This window comes from Callithrix jacchus, chromosome 12 (assembly GCF_049354715.1).
Source record: "Callithrix jacchus isolate 240 chromosome 12, calJac240_pri, whole genome shotgun sequence".
NCBI classification, from domain to species: Eukaryota; Metazoa; Chordata; class Mammalia; order Primates; family Cebidae; genus Callithrix; species Callithrix jacchus.
Window position 1 is genome coordinate 84,934,404 of NC_133513.1, and position 27,610 is coordinate 84,962,013.

The 27,610-nt window shown below is 39.3% G+C and overlaps 1 protein-coding gene across 25 annotated transcripts in view; it reads right to left on the reverse strand.

Annotated features, from left to right (window-relative positions):
* CPEB3 (cytoplasmic polyadenylation element binding protein 3) overlaps nucleotides 1–27,610 on the reverse strand; it is a 248,366-nt gene that overhangs the window by 124,707 nt on the left and 96,049 nt on the right. For 23 of the 25 annotated variants that reach the window (XM_078346025.1, XM_078346018.1, XM_035268463.3 and 20 more), the window contains exon 4: nucleotides 22,448–22,504. The exons of the other annotated variants lie outside the window; for them this stretch is intronic. In XM_078346025.1, coding sequence (XP_078202151.1) covers nucleotides 22,448–22,504 — 57 coding nt within the window. The remainder of the gene's footprint in view (nucleotides 1–22,447; nucleotides 22,505–27,610) is intronic. 25 annotated transcript variants of the gene reach the window in all.

Sequence of the window (27,610 nt, forward strand, 5' to 3'; positions counted from 1 at the left end):
ATGGGCTTTGTTGTTCCATTTATGGAGAACAGGCAAAGTAGATTTAGTATAATTCTTAAGGGCCTTAGGATTTTCAGAATGGTCAATAAGCATTGGCTTAAACCCAGTCACCAGCTGTATAAGCCCCTAACAAGACAGTCAGCTTATCCTTTGAAGTCACACATTGACTTCTCTCTTGCTATGAAAGCCCTAGATGGAATCTTCTTCCAATAGAAGGCTGTCTCACCTATACAAAAAAACTGCTGTTTAGGGTAGTCACCTTCACCAACTATCTTAACTAAATCTGGGTAAGTTACTTGCTGCAGCTTATCCATCAGCACTTGCTGCTTCACCTTGCACTTTTATGTTATAGAGATGGCTTTTTCCCTTAAACCTCAAGAACCAACCTTTGTCAGGTTCTAGCTTTTCTTCTACAGCTTCCTAACCTCTCTTAGCCTTCATAGAATAGAAAAGAATTAGGGCCTTGCTCTGAATTAGGCTTTGGCATACGAGAATGTTGGGGCTGGTTTGATCTTTTATTCAGACTTTCTCCATAGCAGCAATAAGACTACTTCACTTTCCTACCATTAGTGTGTTCACTGGAATAACACTTTTAATTTCCTTCAGAAACTTTTCCATTTGCATTCACAACTTGGTTAACTGGCACAGGAGGGCTAGATTTCAACCTGTCTCAGCTTTCAACATGCCTTCCTCACTAAGCTTAACCATCTTTAGTTTTTTATCTAAAGTGAAAGATGTGCGACTCTTCCTTTCACTTGAATACTTAGAGGTCATTTTAGGGTTATTGATTGGCTTAATTTCAATGTTGTGTCTCAGAAAATGGGAAGGCCCGAGGAGAGGGAAAGAGACAGTAGGATGGCCAGCTGGTGGGGCAGACAGAACACATTTATCAATTAAGTTCATATCTCCTTCAAGTGCAGTTCATGGCATCCCAAAACTATTACAATAGTTACATCAAGCCAGGCTCCCACCTGTAATCACAGCACTTCGGGAGGCCAAGGCAGGTGGATCACCTGAGATCAGGAGTTTGAGAGCAGCCTGGCCAACATAGTGAAACCCTGTCTCTACTAAAAAATACAAAAATTAGCCAGGTGTAGGGGGTGCACACCTGTAGTCCCAGCTACTTGGGAGGCTGAGACATGAGAACTGCTTGAACTCGGTAGGCAGAGGTTGCAGTAAGCTGAGATTGCACCATTGCACTCCAGCCTGGGCAGACAAAGTAAGACTCTATTTCGAAAAATAAATAAAAAAAATAGTAACATCAAAGATCACTAATTGGCTGGGCATGGTGGCTCACACCTGTAATCCTAGCACTTTGGGAGGCCAAGGTGGATGGATCACCTGAGGAAAGGAGTTCAAGACCAGCCTGGCCATCATGGTGAAACCCCATCTTTAAAAAAAATAGTAATAATAAATAAATAAATTAAAAGAAAAAGATCACTAATCACAAATCACCATAACAGATATAGTAATAATGAAAAAGGTTAAAATATTGCAAGAATTAACAAATTGTGATATACAGACAAAAAGTGAGCATATGCTGTTTAGAAAAACAGCACAACTATCGACACAAATTTGCAATTTGTAAAAAACACAATTCCATGAAGCATGATAAAGTGAAGCACAATAAAATGATATATGCCTATAGGTATTTTTGTAGATTGGTCTGAAAATTAAGTTGTTATTAGGAACATAAGAAACTATATCCTGCATTCTAAGAAACTAAACTTCTGCAACATTCTGTTTCACTGCTTTCAATATCTTACAGAAAAACCCACAGGTATCTTAAGCAAAACAGGAATTATTTCTGTAACTAATAGAAAGCTGGTTTACCTGGTTCTGCTAGAATACCTTAATAAAGATATTATGAGGTAAAAAGTATAGGATAAAAGAATAAAGAGGTTTGCTTCAAGCCTCTTCAGCCTATTTCTAGTGTGTGCTTTTTCTTTTTTTTGGTTTATAAGTTTTTTGTTTTTTTTTAAAAGACGAGGTTTCACCATGTTGGTCAGGCTGGTCTTGAACTCCCGACCTCAGGTGATCCACCTGCCTTGGCCTCCAAAGTGCTTGGATTACAGGCGTTAGCCACCACACCCAGCCTAGTGTGTGTTTTTCAAACTTTTTACTAAATAGCTGATATGGTTTGGCTGTGTCCCCACCCAAATCTCATCTTGAATTGCAGTTCCCAGAGTCCCCATGTGTCAGTGGGAGGTAACTGAATCATGGGAGCAATTACCCCTGTGCTGCTGTTCTCGTGATAGTGAGGTGAGTTCTAGCAAGATATGATGGTTTTACAAGTGGCTTTCCCTACTTTGATGGGCACTTCTCTCTCCTGCTGCCATGTGAAGTATGTTTTTGCTTCCCCTTCTGCCAAGATTGTAAGTTCCTGAGGCCTCCTCAGCCATGCAGAACTGTGAGTCAATTAAACCTCTTTCCTTTATAAATTTGAGATGGAGTTTTGCTCTTGAAGCCTGGGCTGGAGTGCGATGGCACAATCTCAGCTCACCACAACCTCCGCCTCTCGGGTTCAAGTGATTCCCCTGTCCCAGCCTCCCAAGTAGCTGGGATTACAGGTGCCCGCCACCATGCCCAGCAAATTTTTGTATTTTTTTAAATTTTACTTAAATATATCATTTCCAATCATGGCTATAAACAACAATTTTTGTATTTTTAGTAGAGGGGGGGTTTCACCATGTTGGCCAGACTGGTCTTGAACTCCTGACCTCAGGTGATCCACCTACCCTGGCCTCCCAAGGTGCTGGGATTACAGGCGTGAGCCACCACACCTGGCCTCAGGCAGTTCTTTATAGCAGTGTGAGAATGGAATAATAGAGTAGCAGAGCCCTCTCTCCCCCAACAAAGACAATGTATTAAAGCAAGGCTATTCAAGTTCAAGCACGTCAAAGACCCGTGGCCCCAAATGTTGCGTATCCTTCTCCCACAGTGGCACTTAAGGTACCTCCTTGGATGTTGGCATTTGATAGAACACAACTAGAAAATCAAAGATCTATACTCTATGGTAGGACCATTTTTAATGGTTACAAAGTTCTTTTATTTTTTGCCCCTCCTCCACAAAGTTCTTTTTACACCCACCTGTCTGCTATTCTTACCCATAGATTCCTGCCTAATCCCATTTTTATTTGGGGCCCATTACTTTAGGTCCTTTTGGTGTTCTCTTTTTTTACAGTGAATTCAATATTCTTCATAAGAAATCATTTTCCATACTCCATATCAGCCTGAATATTCTCCTTTGGATAAACCTAATTTCCAATAAGACAATACTAGAGTGTCCAAGCTTCTCATGAAGCATCCAAAGCCCTTCATCATTTGGCCGCAGCCATCTTTCAGATCCTCATTCTCACTATTCCACACAGCAGATCCATATATTCCAGTAATCCCAATCCAACCAGTAAGAAGAATTACTCTTCAAGTAATTCACTACAAGTAAGCACCTTTTCAGAGAGTATAAAAATCTTGATACCTGCATATTTTGACATCTAGTCTCCACTTTCCCTAGGAAACCCCTAGTCCCCACTGTCCATTTCCGTCTATTATTATTCTTCCCATTTGTACAAAATGCAAGCTCACTATACCACCTTTCAGTGTCCCCACATACTTAGTACTAATTTACTTTCTGAATTACATTTAACATATAAGTTACTAATATGACTTCTCAATATATAAGATGTTATCAAAGTAATCACTCTAGAATTTCCAAGTTCATTTCCTAAATTCCTCATCAAAACAGAAAAAAATAATTGAAAACGTAAATATCAGACAAGATGTCTCTGGAAACAAACCTAGGTAAAGAATCCCTCTGTATAATACTACTATACCTTACTGGAGAGAGTGGGCATCCATACCCACTTATGTCGGGTGATGTTTCTGTACATCATACCTATGGCCTCATAGCATTCCACTAAGAGTAATTAATTACCACCTTACTTTTATTTCAGTAGCATATTGCTAAATGAAACAACAATGGATGAAAGAAAGAGAGAGAAAAGAAAGAAGGAAGAAAGAAAAAGATGGAGAATGAGAGGAAGGGAGGGAGGGAGGAAGAGAGAGGGAAGGAAGGAGGAAGAAAAAGAAAAGAAAGTTCTAAGGATTATGATCATATAACAGAGTATTTTGTATTTTATACTGATGGAGCTGTCTAATCAGGTCTGAAATTGTTTACTACAGTGGTACACACTCAAATGTCTGGCATCTGTTTTCAACAAACCATCTTCTCTGAACCACTATGCCAAAAATCTCATGAGATTTCTATAATTTTATATAAAATTATATAATTTATTAATTTATTATATAATTATATAAAATTATATAATTATTATAATCCCAACTAGCTGGGATTACAGGCATGCACTCAATTCCTACACTCTTCAGAACAGCCAACACTTGCTAGTTCTATATTTCTGAATTCCCCAATAATATAAAGAATGACACAGAGAGAAGAGAAGATGAACAAAATAGATGCTCAGGAGCCTAAGCTGAACCAAAGGCTGGACCTCTTGGTAGTGTTGTCTCCTCTCTATCAACAAGGCTCCACTCACGTGGGAAGGAGAGTTCCTTCACAGAAGGAAGTTACGTAAAGGAATTGACCTGGGAATTTGGGAAGGGCTACAGTAGCATGGAGAAACTGCTCATTCATATCAGCCCTGCTCTGACCCTTCAAAAACACCTTCCTCTTCTGACCTGAACTTGGGAAAACTTCAGGGAAAAATAAAAGCAGACCAAGTCTTGAGGGAAAAGAAAGAATACTAGGATATGCACAGCATAGTCCCTATACTACTTGATTCTTTCATTCTCAAAGATATTTCTGGTTCTTCCCATACACCTTGCCCACCCTCAACCCCCAACCAGATGTCATCCTAGACCGATGAAATTACAATCTCTGAATAGGGCCCAGACATGGGTGTTTTCTATTTTGGCTCCTGTTTTGATTGTATAGCTGGGATTGAGAATTAGTGCAAACCCAAAAGGAAACAAAGGAAGAGGGGGAAGAATAGGGAAGAAACAAAGACTAACATTTGTTTGACGTGTACTTCTTTTTTTTTCCATCCAGACGGTCTCACTCTGTTGCTCAGACTGGAGCACAGTGGCATGATCCTGGCTCACTGCAACCTCCGCCTCCTGGGTTCAAGTGATTCTCCTGCCTCAGCCTCCCAACTAGCTGGGATTACAGGCATGCACCACCATACCCGACTAATTTTTTCGTTTCTTTTTTGTTTGTTTTTTCTTTTATGCCTTCAACTTCATAATCACAATTTTTGTATTTTTACTAGAGATGGGGTTTCACCATGGTGGCCAGGCTGGTCTTGAACTCCTGACATCAGGTGATCCACCCCACCTCAGCCTCCCAAAGTGCTGGGAAGTACAGGTGTGAGCCACTGTACCCAACCTTGGTGTGTATTTCTTGCCAGATTTGGTAATAGGAGCACTACACACTCAACCTTACCATTTGTAAAGAGGGGTTAAAGTGTCCATTTAAAATAAAAGACAAAGGCTCAGTGCAGTAGCTCACACCTGTAATCCCAGAACTTTGAGGGCCAAAGGCAGGAGGATCCTTTGAGCCTAGGAGTTCAACACCAGCCTGGGCAATATAACAAGACCCTGTTTCTACAAAAAATTGAAAAAGCCAAAAAATAAAAAATAAAAGACACTGGTAACTTGCTACAAGGTCACACAGCAAATAAGTGATGGATTCAGGGCTTAAACCCAGATCTTGCCGGATGTGGTGGCTCATGCCTGTAATCCCAGCAATTTGGGAGGCCAAGGCAGGCAGATCACCTGAGGTCAGGAGTTTGAGACCAGCCTGATCAACATGGAGAAACCCCATCTCTACTAAAAATACAAAATTAACCAGGCACAGTGGCACATGCCTCTAATCCCAACTACTTGGGAGGTTGAGGCAAGAAAATTGCTTGAACCCAGGAGGCAGAGGTTGTGGCGAGCGGAGATTGTGCCATTGCACTCCAGCCTGGGCAATAAGAGTAAAACACCATCTCAAAAAAAAAAAAAAAAACCTCAGATCTGTCTGTCTCCCTACACTAAACTGCACTATTTCCACTATATTCAGCTGAAAAAATAAACTTTATATAACAAAAGTGTATGTGTGTGGAGGGTAATAAAGAAAAGAAGGCAAAGCTTCATCTATTTAAGTTTACGTAGGAACGATCTGTACTTCCTGTGTTCAAGTCTTAGACTTCATTCTGCATATACTAGAGCCCTGAGTGAAAGTGTGCTTAAAATTCCTGCTGCTATTGAGGGGGACTATGTTCTGAAAGTAAAACTGATCATGGAAGTATACTGACTCTCCACAATCAATAAATAATTATTTATTTGTCATAAAGGAGTTAAATGAAACCCAAGTTACCTTTTGGGAAAATCCAAAATAAAAATCATACTGGATTAGGGAGTGGTTAGCAGAATAATCTGTGTGTCTAAGCCTTATACACCTATTTGCTGGCTGTATAACATTATCAACTTGCTGACATGCAATTTACCCATGTAACAAACCTGCAAATGTACCCCCTGAACCTAAAAGCTGAAACACACTACTCTATCACATGGCCATATTTTGTTCAAATAAGAGAATAGTCCTGGGGTAAAATCGGTGCTCAAGAAAAGTGGATTTTTTCCATGTTCTGGCAAACCATAGTAAGCATTAAAAAAGCACAGAGATCTATGAGACCACTTCATAAACTGTGCATTGCTAGATCCATATGTATTATAAGCATCTTTTAAAAGGAAGGATTAAAGCACATCTTTTAGGAAGAAATTAAGGTGGACTAGATATTCTCTAAGACTGTTAAACTGTGCTTTTCACAGTCACACTGAGGTATCTTCTCACCCTCCTTCCCTCTCTACTGATCACCCATATTGAGTGCCTATTCAACAGCCAGGCATTACACTTGAAGCTAGGAAACAATTGTGAATAAAAGGTAGTCTCTGCCCTCTTGAAGCATACACATTAAAGAAAAACACCAACACTAAATAGTCAATTACAAGTTGGGTGAGTGCCATAAATGTGAAGTTCAGTTTCCACTGCCTACACAGGTGGAGAAAACAGGGAAGTCCACAGGGAAAAGTAAGTAAATTTTCAGTTTTCTGTATCTTTATTATTGGGTTAGAACAACCCAATACTGTCAATACAAAGAACTTCTTCCAAAACACAATACAGTCGGTGAATAAGATTTCAGACTTCACTTATTGACAATATTAAATATCAGGCCATGTAAACAAGGTTTACTATTCTATTTTTCAGGAAAAGAGAGTTTACTAAGGATTCAAAGCATAAACAAGGTGACCAATAATAATAGAAAAACTATTTTCCCAAAGACACTGAATTTGCATGGTTGTGTTAAGGTAATAGTAGTAGTAGTAGTAGTAGTAATAGTAGTAGTAACAATGATGATGATGTAACCACTCTTAACAATTAAGTATCTAAAGCAAAAGTTACCACCCTCAACCAAGAAGCAGCAGATTCTGCTCCTGGTTCCATATCACCGGAGCCAATTCCCACAGCCTTTGAATCTCAGCTTCCCAATTTGTAAAATTAGAAGGTTGAAATACTCTCAGGTCCCTTACCACATTCATGCGCAGAATCCAACTAGAATGGTTTGAAATCTGAGTATCTGGAAGTCATGAAAGATTACTTATCCCTCCAATTTTTTCATTTTTAAATTAACCATCCTTTACAATGTATTCATAGCACAACCATATATTAGTTTTGCTTCTAAACCTATGAAACAGAAAGACTGAATCTTGTCTTCAAAAAGTTCAAAATTCCAGAAAAAATGTCTTTAATCTGAGAATCTCAAGATAATTCCTTTACAACACTTTTTTTATGCTACCAATAAATTATTTACTAACATCCACTCATGGTGAACAGAAATAACAATGTGTTATTCAAATTTTGGAAAATTCCATTTGAAATTCTAGCAAAGCTGGCTCTATTCCCATTCTGGTATCATGTGCTCAGCTCCCTCTCTGTCACTTCCTCTCAGCTGAGCCTCTCCCTAAGGAGTTCACTCCCAGCAGAGGATAAAGAGAGGGAGAAATGGAGGCTCTGCCAGGCATAGAGAAGTCTCTGCCCAACACAAATGTTCATGTCAATGCCCTTTCACATTGCCTCTTTTGATTCAACAAATGCACTGGCAGCCCTCAGTTCAAATAGAAACACAAGCGAAACCTTCTAAAATATTTTCAAGGCAGTCGGGTGCAGTGGCTCATGCCTGTAAACCCAGCACTTTGGGAGGCCAAGGGGGGTGGATCACCTGAGGTCAGGAGTTCAAGACCAGTTTGCCAACATGGTGAAACCCCATCTCTATTTAAAAAAAATTAAAAAAAAGACTTTCAAGGCATTAATAAGAGGAAAAATGTGGAAGACAGAATAACCTAAAGTTCCAAGTTTCCTGGTATATCACTATGTATACATTGTTTAACAATCAATGACCTCAGAGTTTCTGAAGAGGTGTCTCTTTTTGGTTTAAGATATCAACATTTGAGGAGGATCCAAGATGGTGGTTTAGGAACAGCTCAGGATTGCAGCTCCCAGTGAAAGCACAGAGGGTGAGTGAACGCCGCATCTCCAGACAGATCTTTATTGCCCACAGACCAGGAGATTCCCAGGCGGAGGAGCCCCATGGGTTGCCAGCACAGCTATTTTGGCTGGTGCAGCGGTTCTCCGTACAAAATACACTGGTCTGGTTGCCCTTTTAAGCTGGCGATTGGAGCTCTGGGAAGGCAGAGTTGCCCATTCATCTGATTAAACGGGAGAGAAACGGAGCCAAGCCCAGAGATTCCCAGGCAGCGCCATTGTTTCAGCCGATGCAGTGGGTCGCCGCATGGAAAAATCACACAGATGCCGGCGCCTTTTCAGTAGGCGACTGGAACACCTGGGAGAGAGTCAACTATTCAACTTTAAAAAAAAAAAAGGCTCTGAGGCAGGGAGCCAGGTGATCAGGCTCAGCGGGTCCCACACACAAAAAAACAGCAATTGGAAATGCCCTGGGTTGAGAGTTTCACAGCAAGCTCAGCTGAACCCAGGACGGTCCAGCTCTGTGGCAGAGGGGCATCCGCCATTACCGAGGCACTCCACCCCTACGGAGGTAGTCTGCCATCACTAAGGCAGCCTGCCATTGCAGAGGCAACCTGCCATTGCAGAGGCAACCTGCCACTACAGAGAGAGTCCGCCATTACAGAGGTAGGGCACCATTGCCGAGGTAGTTCTAACCACACGCATATAAACAGGACTGCTGGGAAGTTCACAAAGCAGCAGGGTGGAGCCCACAGCAGCTCAGCAAAGACTCAGCAGGCAGACAGTGACTACACTGCCTCCTTGCTGGGCAGGGCAGCCCTGAAAAAAAAGGAAGCAGCACAATGGAAACTCATAAATAAAGCCCTAACTCCCTGGGACAGAGCACATGGGGAAGAAAAGGAGGGTTATGAGTTCTGCTGCAGCAGACTTAAATGAACCTGCCCAGCAGCTCTGAACAACGGAGCTCACAGCTCAGCACTTGAGCTCCTATAAAGGACAGACTGTCTCCTCAAGCAGCTCCCTGACCCCCATATATCCAAAGAGTCACCTCACAAAGGACTGATCAGACTGATATTTGGTTGGCATCATTCTGGGACAAAGATAGCAGAAGAAGAAACTGGTAGCCTTTACTGTTCTGCAGCTGCTGCAGGTAATCCCCAGGCAAGCAGAGCCTGGAGTGGACCTCAGCAGTCCTACAGCAGAGGGGCCAGACTATTAGAAGGAAAAATAAGAAACAGAAATAACTTCATCATCAACTGGACATCCACTCAGAGATCCAATCCGAAAATCAGCAACTACAAAGACGACAGGTGGATAAATCCACAAAGATAGGAAGAAACAGCGCGAAAAAGGGGAAAATACCCGAAACCAGAACACCTCTCCTACAAGGGATCATAACTCGTCACCAGCAAGGGAACAAGGCTGGATGGAGAATGAGTGTGATGAAATGACAGAATCAGAATTCAGAAGGTGGGCAATGAGAAACTTCTGTGAGTTAAAACAACATGTTCTAACCCAATGCAAAGAAACTAAGAACCTTGAAAAAAGATTTGACAAAATGCTAACGAGAATGGACAACTTAGAGAGGAATATAAGTGAATTGATGCAGCTGAAAAACACAACACGAGAACTTAGTGAAGCATGCACAAGATTCAACAGCTGAATTGACCAAGCAGAAGAAAGGATATCAGAGGTCAAGGATCAACTCAATGAAATAAAATGAGAAGGCAAGATTAGAGAAAAAAAAGCATCAAAAAAAATGAACAAAGTCTCCAAGAAATATGGGACTATGTGAAAAGACCTAATCTACGTTTGATAGGCGTACCTGAATGTGATAGAGAGAATGAATCCAAGTTGGAAAATACTCTTCAGGATATTATCCAGGAAAACTTCCCCAACCTAGCAAGGCAGGCCAATATTCAAGTCCAGGAAATACAAAGAACACCACAAAGATATTCCGCAAGAAAAGCAACACCAAGGCCGGGGGCGGTGGCTCAAGCCTGTAATCCCAGCACTTTGGGAGGCCGAGGTGGGTGGATCACGAGGTCAACAGATCGAGACCATCCTGGTCAACATGGTGAAACCCCGTCTCTACTAAAATTACAAAAAGTTAGCTGGGCACGGTGATGCATGCCTGTAATCCCAGCTACTCAGGAGGCTGAGGCAGGAGAATTGTCTGAACCCAGGGGGCGGAGGTTGCGGTGAGCCAAGATTGCGCCATTGCACTCCAGCCTGGGTAACAAGAGAGAAACTCCGTCTCAAAAAAAAAAAAAAAAAAAAAAATAGAAGAGCAACCCCAAGGCACATAATCATCAGATTCACCAGGGTTGAGGTGAAGGAGGAAAATACTAAGTGGGGGGCCAGAGAGAAAGGTCAGGTTACCCACAAAGGGAAGCCCGTCAGACTCACAGCAGATCTCTCAGCAGAAACCCTACAAGCCAGAAGAGAGGAGTGGACAATATTCAACATCCTTAAAGAACAGAACTTTCAACCCAGAATTTCATATTCAGCCAAACTAAGCTTTGAAAGTGAAGGAAAAATAAAATCCTTTGCAAACAAGCAAGTACTCAGAGATTTTGTCACCACCAGGCCTGCTTTACAAGAGCTCCTGAAAGAGGCACTACACATAGAAAGGAACAACCAGTACCAGCCACTCCAAAAACATACCAAATGGTAAAGAGCATCAACAAAGTGAAGAATCTGCATCAACTAACGGTCAAAACAGCCAGCTAGCACCAAAATGGCAGTATCAAATTCACACATAACAATATTAACCCTAAATGTACATGGGCTAAATGCACCAATCAAAAGACACAGACCGGCAAATTGGATAAGAAGCCAAAAGCCATCTGTGTGCTGTATCCAGGAAACCCATCTTACCTGCAAGGATACACAAAGGCTCAAAACAAAGGGATGGAGGAAGATTTACCAAGCAAATGGAGAGCAAAAAAAAAGCAGAAATTGCAATTCTCGTCTCTGATAAAATAGACTTTAAAGCAACGAAGATCAAAAGAGACAAAGAAGGACATCACATAATGGTAAAAGGATCAATGCAAAAAGAAGAGCTAATGATCCTAAATATATATGCACCCAATACAGGAGCACCCAGATACATAAGGCAAGTTCTTAATGACTTACAAAGAGACTTAGACTCCCACACAGTAACAGTGGTAGACTTTAACATCCATTGTCAATATTAGACAGATCAACCAGACAGAAAATTAACAAGGATATCCAGGACTTGAACTAAGACCTGGAACAAGCAAACCTAATAGACATTTACAGAACTCTCTATCCCAAATCCACAGAATATACATTCTTCTCAGCACCACATCACACCTACTCTAAAATTGACCACATAATTGGAAGTAAATCACTCCTCAGCAAATGTAAAAGAACAGAAATCATAACAAACAGTCTCTCAGACCACAGTGCAATCAAGTTAGAACTGATAATTCAGAAACTAACTCAGAAACACACAGCTTCATGGAAACTGAACAAACTGGCTCTTGAATGTTGACTGGATAAACAATGAAATGAAGGCAGAAATAAAGATGTTCTTTGAAACCAACGAGAATGAAGACACAACATACCAGAATCTCTGGGACACATTTAAAGCAGTCTCTAGAGGAAAATATATAGCAATAAGTGCCCATATGAGAAGCAAGGAGAGATCCAAAATTGACACCCTATCGTCAATATTGAAAGAGCTAGAGGAGCAAGATCAAAAAAACGCAAAACCTAGCAGAAGACAAGAAATAACTAATATCAGAGCAGAAATGAAGGAGACAGACACACAAAAACCCTTCAAAAAATCAATAAATCCAGGAGCTGGTTTTTCGAAAAGATCAACAAAATAGACAGACCACTAGCCAGATTAATAAAAAAGAAAAGAGAGAATAACCAAATAGATGCAATAAAAAATGATAAAGGGGATATCACCACAGATTCTACAGAAATTCAAACCATCATCAGAGATTATTACAAACAACTCTATGCACATAAACTAGTAAACCTGGAAGAAATGGATAAATTCCTGGACACTTGCATACTCCCAAGCCTAAACCAGGAAGAAGTCAAAACCCTGAATAGACCAATAACAAGATCTGAAGTTAAGGCAGCAGTTAAGAGCCTACCACACAAAAAAAGCCCAGGTCCAGATGGGTTCACAGCCAAATTCTATTAGACACACAAAGAGGAGCTGGTACCATTCCTTCTGAAACTATTTCAAATAATCCAAAAAGAGGGCATCCTTCCCAAATCATTTTATGAGACCAACATCATCCTGATAACAAAACCCAAGAGAGACTCAACAAGAAAAGAAAACTTCAGGCCAATATCCATGATGAACATAGACGCAAAAATCTTCAATAAAATACTGGCAAGCCGATTGCAACAGCACATCAAAAAGCTTATCCACCATGATCAAGTAGGATTCATCCCGGGTGTGCAAGGCTGGTTCAACATACGCAAGTCTATAAACGTAATTCACCACATAAACAGGACCAAAAACAGAAACCACATGATTATCTCAATTGACGCAGAGAAGGCATTTGACAAAATTCAACAGCCCTTTATGCTAAAAACCCTCAATAAACTCAGTATTGATGGAACGTATCTCAAAATAATAAAAGCTATTTACGACAAACCAACAGCCAATATCATACTGAATGGGCAAAAACTGGAAGCATTCCCTTTGAAATCTGGCACTAGACAAGGATGCCCTCTCTCACTACTCCTATTCAATATAGTACTGGAAGTTCTAGCCAGAGCAATCAGGCAAGAAAAAGAAATAAAGGGTATTCAAATAGGAAAGGAGGAAGCCAAATTGTCTCTATTTGCAGATGACATGATAGTATATCTAGAAGATCCCATCCTCTCAGCCCAAAATCTCCTGAAACTGATAAGCAACTTCAGCAAAGTCTCAGGATACAAAATCAATGTGCAAAAATCACAAGCTTTCCTATACACCAATAACAGACTTAAAGAGAGCCAAATCAAGAATGAACTGCCATTCACAATTGCTACAAAGAGAACAAAATACCTAGGAAGGCCGGGCGTGGTGGCTCAAGCCTGTAATCCCAGCACTTTGGGAGGCCGAGGTGGGTGGATAACGAAGTCAAGAGATGGAGAACATCCTGGTCAACATGGTGAAACCCCATCTCTACTAAAAATGCAAAAAATTAGCTGGGCATGGTGGTGTGCACCTGTAATCCCAGCTACTCGGGAGGCTGAGGCAGGAGAATTGCCTGAACCCAGGAGGCGGAGGTTGCAGTGAATCGAGATCGCGCCATTGCACTCCAGCCTGGGTAACAAGAGCGAAACTCCGTCTTAAAAAAAAAAAAAAAACACCTAGGAATACAACTAACAAGGAATGTAAAGGACCTCTTCAAGGAGAACTACAAACCACTGCTCAACGAAATAAGTGAGGACACAAACAGATGGAGAAACATTCCATGTTCATGGTTAGGAAGAATCAATATCGTGAAAATGGCCATACTGCCCAAAGTAATTTACAGATTCAATGCTATCCCCATCAAGCTACCAATGACCTTCTTCACAGAACTGAAAAAAATCACCTTAAACTTCATATGGAACCAAAAGAGAGCCTGCATAGCAAAGTCAATTCTAAGCAAAAAGAACACAGCGGGAGGCATCACACTACTGGACTTCAAACTATACTACAAGGCTACAGTAATCAAAACAGCATAGTACTCGTACCAACACAGAGATATAGACCAATGGAACAGAAGAGAGGCCTCAGAGGCAACACAACGTATCTATAATCATCTGATCTTTGACAAACCTGACAAAAACAAGCAATGGGGAAAGGATTCCCTGTTTAATAAATGGTGTTGGGAAAACTGGCTAGCCATGTGCAGAAAGCAGAAACTGGACCCCTTCTTCATACCTTACACTAAAATTAACTCCAGATGGATTAAAGATGTAAACATAAGACCTAACACCATAAAAACCCTAGAAGGAAATCTAGGCAAAACCATTCAGGACATAGGAGTAGGCAAGGACTTCATGACCAAAACACCAAAAGCATTGGCAACAAAAGCCAAAATAGACAAATGGGACCTAATCAAACTCCACAGCTTCTGCACGGCAAAAGAAACAGTCATTAAAGTGAATCAGCAACCAACAGAATGGGAAAAAATTTTTGCAGTTTACCCATCTGACAAAAGACTGATATCCAGAATTTACAAAGAACTAAACAGATTTACAAGAGAAAAACAAACAAGCCCATTCAAAAGTGGGCAAAGGATATGAACAGACACTTTACAAAAGAAGACATATATGAGGACAACAAACATATGAAAAAATGCTCATCATCACTGGTCATTAGAGAAATGCAAATCAAAACTACATTGAGATACCATCTCACACCAGTTAGAATGGCGATCATTAAAAAATCTGGAGACAACAGATGCTGGAGAGGATGTGGAGAAATAGGAACACTTTTACACTGTTGGTGGGAGTGTAAATTAGTTCAACCATTGTGGAAGACAGTGTGGTGATTCCTCAAGGACCTAGAAATAGAAATTCCATTTGACCCAGCAATCCCATTACTGGGTATATATCCAAAGGATTATAAATCGTTCTACTATAAGGACACATGCACACGAATGTTCATTGCAGCACTGTTTACAATAGCAAAGATCCGGAACCAACCCAAATGCCCAACGATGACAGACTGGACAGAGAAAATGTGGCACATATACACCATGGAATATTATGCAGCAACCAAAAACGCTGAGTTCGTGTCCTTCGTACGGACATGGATGAACCTGGAGAACATCATTCTCAATAAACTGACAAAAGAACAGAAAATGAAATACCACATGTTCTCACTCATAGGTGGGTGATGAACAATGAGAACAGATGGACACAGGGAGGGGAGCACTACACACTAAGGTCTGTTGGGGGGAATAGGGGAGGGACGGCAGGGGGTGGGGAGTTGGGGAGAGAGAACATGGGGAGAAATGCCAGATATAGGTGAAGGGGAGGAAGGCAGCAAATCACACTGCCACGTGTGTACCTATGCAACTATCTTGCAAGTTCTTCACACATACCCCAAAACCTAAAATGCAATTAAAAAAAAAAGATATCAACATTTTTATATACCAATTAATGAGCTATAGGAAAAAAAAAAAAAGAGGCCAGGCATGGTGGCTCACCCCTAAATCTCAGCAGTTTGGGAGGCCAAGGCAGGGGGTCACGAGGTCAGGAGTTCAAGACCAGCCTGGCCAACATGGTGAAACCCAGCTCTACTAAAAATACAAAAATTAGCTGGGTATGGTAGCGTGTTCCTGTAATCCCAGGTACTTGAGAGGTTGAGGCGGGGGAACTGCTTGAACTGGGATGAGGGAGGCGGAGGTTGCAGTGACCCAAGATCCGCCACTGCACTCCAGCCTGGGCTACGGAGTAAAAAAAAAAAAGAAAAGAAAGAAAGAAAGATATCAAAAGTTTAAGACTTCAAACTATCTAGGTTTTATTCCAGAGATCTTCAATTTTGCAAAGTTATATACTGTGATACCAAAGAGTGAGGGTAAACAATCATCCTTCCTTGCCAGAGGGGAAGTGGTACTTCAGAATTCTTATTTAACTCCTTATAACTCAGAACAGACTCTAATTACAACCTCAAAGATCTCGGAAAAGAAATGACATGAAAACTTTTAAACAATATTGAATCTCTGTTATATTACAAAGCTACTATCTTAAAAAAAAAAAAAAAAGTAACTCCCTGGCAGTATCTTCTCTGAGTAAGACTATGCTCCCCACTGCCCAAATGTAGCAGTAATAATTAATACCTTATTTGCACATGTGCCTTACTTCATCTGAATCTCACAAAAACAATGAGATAGAGTGAATATCATAACCACCCACTTATCAATGTTCAAAGATTTAAAGAGATTCAGAAACTTGCTCAACTAGACGCCATCATTACATATGACTTCTCCAAGATCTAACCCTTCACTTTGTCCTCTGAACATTACTACAAAAATTCCTTTCTTGAAGCTGTTGTATTTTGTCACAGTAAATTAGTTTACATTTTCTAGAATTTATATTAATAGGATAATCTATTATGTATTCTTTTGTCTAGCTTTTTAACTTAGCATAATTATTTTGACAGTGATTTATGTTGCTACATGTATTAATAGTTTATTCCTATTCATTTGTCAAATAGCATTCCATTGTATGGATGTACCACAATCTGTTTATCCATTCTTCAGCTGAGGGACATTTGGCTTATTTACAATTCTTGGCTATTAAGAACAATGCTGCTTTGAATATTCACATATATATCTTTGTGTGGACATACATTTTCATTTTTCCTCTTCAGTAAATTTCCAGGAGAACTCCTGCATTATATGATAATTGTATGTTTAACTTTGCAAGAAACTGTCAAATTCTTTTCCAATGTGGCTGTATCATTTTATTAATATATTCCAAACAGCAGTGTGTGACAGTTTTTAAAGTGCCAACATTACAAGATATTTAATAACTGAGAAAGGCCTGTAGGATCCAAAGACGGTGCATGTTTGCATGTTCCAAAGTCAATAGATAGATAGAAAGTATTTCATCCAGAGAGAAAGATCTGCACAAAAACAAATGAAACCACATGCCAATACAGGTACATTAAGTTATGTGATGACTTACAGGTATGCTATCTTAAATTCCATCAGGAAAGCACCTATCTAAATGTGGCCAGGCATGGTGGCTCATGCTTACAATCTAGCACTTTGGGAGACTGAGGCAGGCGAGCTGCCTGAGCTCAGGAGTTCAAGTCCAGCCTGGGCAACATGGCAAAACCCCATCTCTACTAAAAATACAAAACATTAGCCAGGCATGGTGGCATGTGCCTGTAGTCTCAGATACTCAGGAGGCTGATTTAGGAGAATCGCTTGAGCCTGGGAGGCAGAGGTTGCAGTGAACCAAGATCATACCACTGCACTTCAGCCTGGACAACAGAGTGAAACTTTGTCTCCTAAATAAATAAATAAATAAATGTCACCAAATGACTTACAGGTATGTTGTCTTAAATTCTATCAGGAAGTATCTACCTAAATGTAACCAATGTGAGATAAACTTATATTTTAGAAACTAACATGCACAGAAAGATGTTTGAAGGTAACAATAAGGCTGTTGCAAGCATTCACAATAGCAGCTCTTATGAGCATTATCCACAAATCAGACACTATGCTAAGCTATATATACACACACATATATCTATATCTCCACTTTACTGATTGCTATCTCCATTTTACAAGTAAAGAAATCAGAGGCAAAGAGGAGTTAAGAATGTGGTCCCAAGGTCACGTAGCTTGTAGAGGAGGAATCAGATCTACCTAACTCCAGACAACACTTTTGGCTTTGCTAATTCATTGCTGCATCTTCAAGTTTCACACTCCTTCCAGCCTGCTTTGAAGATAACTTCCTAGAACTGAAGGATACTATTCCTTAAGAAACACTTCCCCCAGTTTCTACTTTTGTACCTATTAAACAACTTTCCAATATTTATCTGTTTTCCCAAGCCCATTTTTTACTTGGAAAAAGAGGAACTGACAAGTCCAATGGCGTAAAGACCAGGCATGCTGATTTTGAACATTAATTTGACCATAAATTTGGTTAATGTGATGAATCATGGAGGCACCAATATCCTTTTCTAAGGATCAACATAATAGAGTAAGTCACCAAGTCAGGCATCAATCCTACACAAGTCCACAAATGCTAAACCAACTCTACACCTAGAACAAACTTGTTGAACCTGCATCCCGCAGGCTACATGCAGCCCAGGACAACTTTAAATGCAGCCCAACACAAATTTGTAAACTTTCTTCAAATATTATGAGAATTTTTTGTGGTATTTTTTAAAGTTCATCAGCTATCATTAGTGTCAGTGTATTTTATTTGTGGCCCAAGACAATCTTCTTCCAATGTGGCCCAGGGAAGCCAAAAGATTGAACACCCCTGACCTAGAATGTAAAAAAGAAAACACAAGCTACTATTAGTATTAGAAAAATATGGCCAGTAGAACTACTACTACATATGTAACTAGAAGAACTCTTAGCAGCTTTCCTTCTCCAGTAGGGAAAATTAAAATATATTATGCAAATGCCAAGTGTTTTTCATTTAAAAGAAAGGAAGATTAAAATATAATGAACAGAATTATTAAAGACTTAGGAAAAAATATATTACCTGATTAAGCAGAAGGGGCATATTGCTTCAGAACTAACTATTTTGGAAATACTGGACAAGTGGCAGGTCTTACTGATGGATTACAGTTTCTTTCCCATAACTCCCCTTCTATATTCTATAATACTCAAGGACCTAATATTTTGAGAAAGGCCAAAATTTGGAATGTGCCTCTTAGGTTCCTCCACAAAGGCTGGCCTGCCAATTCTTACTATTAATAGATTCATGGTCTTGAACAGGAAAAATCAGTAGACTCATTGGCTTTACACAAAGCTTGCCAATTTTTCCACACCATAAATGTCTGAGGGTTTACTGGTAACTCCTATTTGTTTTCCATAGGAGTAACCTATCTTTCTCTTCCAGGCTACATTTTCTTTCTTTTAGATGACATCAGGAGCAGTGATTCTCAGAGGAAAGTATAACTGGAGGGCATGTACTAGGAGCACCAAAAAATGGGAATTCAAGCTGAAAAGCAGTACTGAGAAGTAAGATACGACATCTGTCTTTCCCATAAAGTCAGGAGAACTGAGACCATATCTTTAGGAGAAAGGTTTTGGTGAGGTCAAAAAAGTAAAAGAAGGATGGAAGATTTTTGGAAAACATAGTGAATGGAAGCTTTCCATAGAGACCCAGGAAGCACAAATTTCACATAGCAAAAAAAAGGTAAGAAAGAAAACTACAACTGACTCACAATTCTTTTTGAAAAAAAATTTAAACTGCCTCAGTTTGCTTTAATTTTCTTAGCCAATCCCTTCTTTTCTGAAAATACAGCTCAACTGTAACCTAGTCTCTTCCAATAATCAGAAATTCTGAATTGACAATATTTCAGTAACTTGTTATCTCTTCTCAACTTTCTCAATTATTACTTTTTTTTTTTTAAGATGGAGTCTCGCTCTGTCACACAGGCTGCAGTGCAGTGGCGTAATCTCGGCTCACAGCAACCTCCACCTTCTGGGTTCAAGCAATTCTCCTGCCTTAGCCTCCTGGGTAGCTGTGATCACAGGCACGCACCACCACAACCGGCTAATTTTTGTATTTTTAGTAAAGATGGGGTTTCACCATGTTCACTAGGCTTGTCTTCAACTCCTGACCTCAAGCAGTCTGCCTGCCTCAGCCTCCCAAAGTGCTGGGATTACAGGCGTGAGCAACTGTGTCCAGCCATCTCGATTATTCCTACATGAAGGCTAAGAGAAAGGAAGAAGGATAGACCAGTCACAGGACAAAAAGTGTTAGGCCAACAAATGGTAGGCATAAAAAGAAAGACCAGATTAGTGGTTCTCGCCTCTAATCCCAGCACTTTGGGAAGTCAAGGTGGGTGGATCACTTGAGGCAAAGTTCAAGACCAGCCTGGGCAACATAGCAAGACTTTATCTCTACAAAATATAAAAAATAAATATATATTTTTAAAAGGAAGACAAAAATAATACATAGGTGTGTTTGTGTTTGTGCATATGTTACATATGTAAGTTACCAGATGGGCTGGGATCAACTATACAAAAGAGAAAAAAAGATTTATCCCAGCAAATCTGTCAAAGCCTGCAGGTCCCACAAGTACCCTTTTTTGTTCTCATCATCTCAAGCTGGAGTCAACTTTGAAAGAAAACTGACAGTATGTAATGTAAATGTCAAACTCTGGTTGTTTGTATGGTTTATTTTGAGAAGACAAGGTTCTTTGACCTTGGGCAGCAACCACAGACACATTCAAAGACTGATGCATTCTGATATCTGTTGCAACTATGTGTAACTCATCAATATTTGTTATAGATATCAGCAAAATGACCCTTTTGGCACTTAAAATAATTACAGAGTATAACAGTATCTTCACGCTGAGAACAATCATTAAGATAACCTAATGAGTCCCCTTCTCTCAAGGATTGGAGAAATTGAAGCTAAAAGTGGGATTTGCACAACATGGACAAAATGGAAAGAGCATAAATGAAATCTTGGATTTAAAAGCAGAAAATTAAAGAAAAATCAAAGAGAATAAAAAGTTTTTAAAAAGAAAAATGTCTTTTAGCTCCATTTTTTTCACAGAAAATTGCATTTTATGTCCTCTCCCTCTTGTAAAAGAGGATTCACATCATGTCAATTAGGTCGTTTTTGAGATAAACACTCATTCCTTTCGGAGACACACTACCATACTGTTCTTTTCTTTTGCATTCAACTTTAAATCTTATAATCTAACTGAAGTCTTTTCACAATTAATTACTGCTCAAGTTCAGCAAGTTAAGCATGTTTATTAATTCCCATCCCACTAGAAAAATAACTAGAGGCAGCATAATCTATTTTTGTATGTGTGTGTGCTCTCTCTGTGACTCTAACCAAAGAAGCATAATCTAAATTTAAGGTGACCTTTCATTTAGAAGTTAGAAAATTAGAGGTAGATATTTTGGAATTTTTATTGTCCCTTAGACCCCTGCCCTCCCCCGCATGCAAAGGAAGGGATACTAGCAATCTAGAAAAGAATATTCATGGAAAGGCTTAGGATCTGCATCATCAAGCACTGCCAGTGGTTCTCAGCAGTACTCACTGGTTCCATGTCAGAATCAAGATGTGAAATATATATTTTAGAGATTACATAAAACCTGTTCTAAAAGATTCCAATGACATTCAACATACCTACTCAAGCAAGAGGGAAAGAAATAACATTTTACACAGCTTTAGATTTACTCAGTATATCTGCCATGTGTATTGAGAGCCAGCTTGTATATCTGGGAGGATGAGAAGGGACAATCTGATATCACTCATTTACTAGAGAAGAAAAGTTAAATTAAACTTAAAAGATTCAATGGCTTATATAGGTCCTTTTGAAAATGAACAATTTCCATTTAGAGACTGTACTTCAGCAAAGCTATCTGATCCATCGACACTAGGAAGGAGAGCTGATGCCAGCCAGATATTTCTTCTGGTGTTAATTAATATAATGACCTTCTTGTCAATAAGTTTTTGCTGCTTTACAATCTGATCCAACAATTATACTAACAAAACTGTTTCAAACCTGTAAAGCTGCTGACATATATACTATGCATATTCCATTAATGGGAGACCCCTGGATGTCAAGCTTGAAATACCTGGGTGTCTACCACAATGAAAAAATTCTGAGTTATGTATAAATAAGTTGATTTATTCATTCACAGTACATTCTCTACCCCACTTCCTCTCTCCCTTCACCTACCTCCTTAATTCCTCCAACCCAATGGTATAGAGCAGGAGTTGGCAAACACTTTCTGTAAATGGTCAGATGGTAAATAGTTTGGGCTTTGTGGGCTCTGCCTTTGTAGCACAAAAGTAGTCATAGACAACCATAAATGAATGGGTGTGGCCATATTCCAATAAAACTTCATTACAAAAACAGATTTAGCTTGCAGAGCTATAGTTTGCCAACCCTGGTTTGAAGCAGCAATTTTCAAACTTTAGCCTGAATCACAATCACACACAGGCTTGTTAAAATACAGACCTCTGGGTCTCATCCTTAAGTTTCTGATTCAATAGCCCTGTCATGGGGCCTGAGGTGTCAATACACTCCCAATCAATGCTGATGCTACTGGTCCAGGGACCACACTTTGAGAACCACTAGTATAGAATAATGGTCTATACTGCATTCAGTAGAAGGTTAAAATGTAACAAACAATCAAGAATGTAGAAACAACATGCTGCAAACTTGACTGCTAATTTTATAGAATATTTCATATGAAGACTTACTGTTAAGTGCCATAATATTATCTGTTCCTGGATGATGGAAATTTATCCCCATGCGTCCTAAAAAATAAAATAATGTTAAGCACAAAGAATGCCTGTAATGATTTCAAATACATCTTAAAATATAAACATTACAAAAAGCTAGAACAGATTAATCTATAACAATGCTATCAAAGGCCAAAGCAGTTACAACAGTTTTTAAAATTAAGTCATAAAACATACACATGAAAAGTCTTAAAACAAAGCCAAAGTTTCAACAACAAATAAACAAAACAAAACAAAAGCTTCTGTTTTAATAGTCTGAGATTTAACACAGCTCTTGCATTCCAATTTAAACATGCCAACTCCTTGGATTAAGCATTTTATTTAAACAAATATTTATACGGTCCTTCCATTCAAGCAGCAAAAAAATATAGATTTGAAAAAGTATATAAATTTGAAGCTTAGAGAGAATAAAAAGAGGTTTCATACTGGCTCAAAAATACAATATAATAATCAGAATGGCAACCAGAGGAAAAGGGCAAAATGTATATAAGAGATAGAACTGAGAGAAATGATTGGCTTCAAAATCTAGAGTTCTGGTGGCTGTCTCCACCACTAACTAGTTATATGACCTAGAATATAATGCTAATCTCCAAATGTTCATCCTTAAGCCTATAACAGGAGTTGCAAACTTCTGCTGACAATGGCTGGCTTCCTGTTTTTGTATCCCTCTGAGCTAAGCATCATTTTTACATTTAGAATGGCTTGTGGGCTGGGCACAGTGGCTCACACCTGTAATCCCAGCACTTTGAGAGATCAAGGCGGGGAGATCACCTGAGGTCAGGAGTTCAAGACCAGCCTGACCAATACAGAGAAACCCCATCTCTACTAAAAATACAAAATTAGCCGGGCATGGTAGTGCATGCCTGTAATCCCAGCTACTCAGGAGGCCAAAGCAGGAGAATCTCTTGAACCTAGGAGGCGGAGGTTGCAGTGGAGCTGAGATCACACCACTGCACTCCAGCCTGGGCAACAAGAGTGAAACTCTGTCTCAAAAAAAAAAAAAAAAGAAAGAAAGAAAAGGAAGGCTTATAAACACAACCAAACCGAAAATAAAACAAAGAATAATATATGACAGAGACCATGAGGCCCATAAAGCCTAAAATAGTTACTCGTTAGAACCTCACAAAGTTTGCCAGCCCCTGGTCTATAAAATGTCAGAATCAGATGCTTCAACTAATGGCCCCTAGGGGCAAGAATGGAAGATGCAGACATTTGGTTTTTTTTTTTCATTAATTATTTGGGACAAGGAGGTAGATATATCAAAAGAAAAATTAGAAAGAATCTTATATGGAAAAAAAAATGTACTTAGAAAGCTTTCTTAACCAAATTCCTTCAACAAAATAGTTACTGAAACAATGCTTGTGTGTAAAGGTAGTATCTATAAACTTGGCTCTGTAGGGTTTTAATGTTCATCGGAGTTATCAAGAAAGTCTCGAAAAATGTTAATCTTATTTTACTACCATTATTTAAATAAATGTCAATGGTATTTTGGGGAGAAAGCAGTACTGTAGAAAAAGCTAGAGATAAGGTTAAAATAATTGATTTTTACAACATACACCGTTTTATATTACATAATTGCAAAAGGGTCAGTCATCATTTGATAGTAAACTCCATTATGGGCAACTGGAGGCAAGTAGCATTATTAAGTTCTTTTTGCCCAAAAAGCAAGCATCATAGTGGACAAAACAGAACATCTGCCTTAAATAAAAAGGGAGAATTCTTAAATAAATGAAGTTTCTTAAATAAATACATTTCTTAAATTCTTAAATAAATAAATTAGTTTTGCCTAGACAGGACCAGCCAGATTTCTTAAGGCTACAATAATTTGTAAAAGGTCATTTCATATTAAGAGGCAAGAAGGGCTGGACACAGTGGCTCATGCCTGTAATCCCAGCACTTTCAGAGGCAGACTCCATCTCAAAACAAAAAATTTAAAAAGGCAGGGAAAAACAAAACCCTCACAAGTGAAATGTCACTTGTATTGGTGTGTATGTATGTATTTAAGAATGGGAAAATCTTAAATACATCCATAAATGGGACAATCCATCAGAATTTGAGGGATTCAATGTTCTAATATCTGAAGCATTATAGAGCTTTCAATATAGAATTCTGATGTTCTAATATCATGAAGCATTATAGAGCTTTCAATAACAATGTTTAGTTTTTATTATTTCAAACCTCCTTATTAGGAGAAAAATGTTTCATCTCTCTCTAGTTTTGTGGAAACTACTTTGCTAGCATTTATAAGTTAAATTCTTTTCTTAGACTAGATTATGTTTTCTATTAGAAAGCCATATGAGTAAAGAATCATCTAAGAGAATCACCTATTTTATTTTTTATAGATTTCATAAACCTTTTCATATTTACTAGAAGCTAATTATCAGGAATTTCAAAAACTACCCCATTGTTAAAAGATACATTTGATAGAAAAGAAAAAAAAAGACACACTTGATGTATCTATATATAATTGCTCTACGTGCCTTTTGTTTTTCCAGTTCCTAAGTCATTTTAGAGTCCCTGAAAAGTACAGTCTGCAACGAGTGCTATCTCCTACCACCACCTTGATCAGAACCTATAATAGGAAAATTTGTCACCAGAACAAGGCTTTGATTCAGTTGGGAGAATGTATATTCTCATTTCAGTTAGCTATCTCAATGTTCCTGCCATCATTTTTGGATAATCAAGACCTTATTTGGATTCATTATCACCAAATACTAATAACCATGAAAACTAGATGGATTTACTCTAAACCAACTTTCATCCTTTTCTGGGGTATTAAAATATAATAGTAACTAGCCAGTCACTGGAAAGTCTATCCAAAAGCCCACTAGGCTTCAAAATCACTGCCCATCAGAACTTAAGGAAATCGCATATACGGAGGATCTTTTCAAATTTAACCAAGGACTATTGAGAGAAAGGTGTAGTGTCTAAAAAATTAGCAATATTCCCTAAACATTCCTAGAATAATAATAAAGGGTTATCAATGAATTCATGCAAACTCAAATTTAGCTGATCCTTATTCGACTTCTTTTCCGTGTCTACAACCATTTACGGTAAAGAATTATGTAGTTTACAATCACTAAATCAAATAAAGCTTTTACATGTTCCTGTAACTCCTTAGCTTCCCAAACATAAAGGGTATCCCTTTTGTCCTCCAGAAGTTAAACACACCTACATGGATCCTTTTTGATCCTTTCCATGAGCTCCTAAACTTTTCAGCTTGGAAAGATGAAATTAAAGGAAGCTTGGCAGTTTTCAAATTATTATTCTCTATCTTACACTGATTACTTCCAACCTAAACTTTCTTATGATGCAGTAAAACAAGAGCCTTAGGCAGTGTTTTGCAGATTGAAAGTATCATTAATTGATAAAAGGCAGAACACTTTTTACCTTTCCTGGTATTCTCCCTAATTCTTTTTTTTTTTTTTTTTTTTTTTTTAACGGAGTCTTCCTCTGTCGCCCAGGCTGGGGCGCAGTGGTGCGATTTTGGCTCATCGCAACCTCTACCACCTGGGTTTCAGTGATTCTCCTGCCTCAGCCTCCCAGGTATCTGGGACTACAGGCATGCGCCACCATGCCCAGCTAATTTTATATTTTTAGTAGAGACAGGGTTTCACTATGTTGGCAAGTCTGGTCTCCAACTCCTGATCTCAGGTGATCCACCCACCTCAGCCTCCCAAAGTACCGGGATTGCAGGTGTGAGCCACCATGCCTCGCCTATTCTCCCTAATTCTTTGGCCTCTGACTTCAACAGGTCTCTGGATGAAAGTAAGCAACAAAACATTTTTTTCTTTGTTTTGAGACGGAGTCTTGCTCTGTCACCAGGCCAGAGTGCAAAGGCATGATCTCAGCTCACTGCAAATTCTGCCTCCCGGGTTCAAGTGATTCTTCTGCCTCAGCCTCCTGAGTAGCTGGGATTGAAGGTGCATGCCACCACACCTGACTAATTTTTTGTATTTGTAGTAGAGACAGGATTTCACCATGTTAGCCAGGATGGTCTCGATCTCCTGACCTTGTAATCCACTCGCCTCAGCCTCCCAAAGTGCTGGGATTACAGGTGTGAGCCACCATGCCCAGCTAATTTTGTATTTTTAGTAGTGACGGGGTATGCCTGTAATCCCAGCACTTTTTATTGAGACAGAGTTTCTTATAATCCCAGTATTTTGGGAGGCCAAGGCAGACAGACCACCTGAAGTCCGAAGTTCGAGACCAGCCTGGCCAACACGGTGAAACCCTATCTCTACCAAAATACAACAAAATTAGCCGGGTATGGTGGCACCCACCTGAAGTCCCAGCTACTCGGGAGGTTAAGGCAGGAGAATCGCTTGAACCCAGTAGGCAGAGGTTGCAATGAGCTGAGATCACGCCACTGCACTCCAACCTGGCGACAGAGCAAGACTCCATTTCAAAAAAAAAGAAAAAAGAAACTCTGGATCAAGAAGGCCATATCCATCAGAATCAATTATCTAAATATAATCTAATTTTTCCTCCAACTAATAATGCAATTTTTAAAGTAAAAGCACTCAGAGCATCCTTAAGTTAGTTTCTTTGCCTCTTCCAAAAGTGATTTTTAGATTAAAAAATGCAATCTATTTTCAACGGAGAAAAATTAGACAATGCAGAAAAATGGAGAAAAGAGGCCAGGCATGGTGGCTCACACCTGTAATCCCAGCACTTTGGGAGGCAGACCACCTGAGGTTGGGAGTTCGAGACCAGCCTGACCAACATAGAGAAACCCCATCTCTACTAAAAATACAAAATTAACCAGGCATGGTGGCGCATGCCTGTAGTCTCAAGCTCTCAGGAGATTGAGGCAGGAGAATCTCTTGAACACAGGAGCTGGAGGTTGTGGTAAGCTGAGATCGCACCACTGCACTCCAGACTGGGCAACAAGAGCAAAACTTTGTCTCAAAAAAAAAAAGGAGAAAACAACATCACCAAATATTAAGCATTGCTAACATTCTGATTTACACTCTTCCAGTTTAGGTAATGTGTATGTGCAAAGATTTCTTTTTCAAAATTGAAATATCATAATTTTTAAACTTAATATATTGTATATCTTAAGTTTTGCTGTTATTAAGGAATTTTGAAGGAAAAAGAAAATATATAACAACAAAAGAA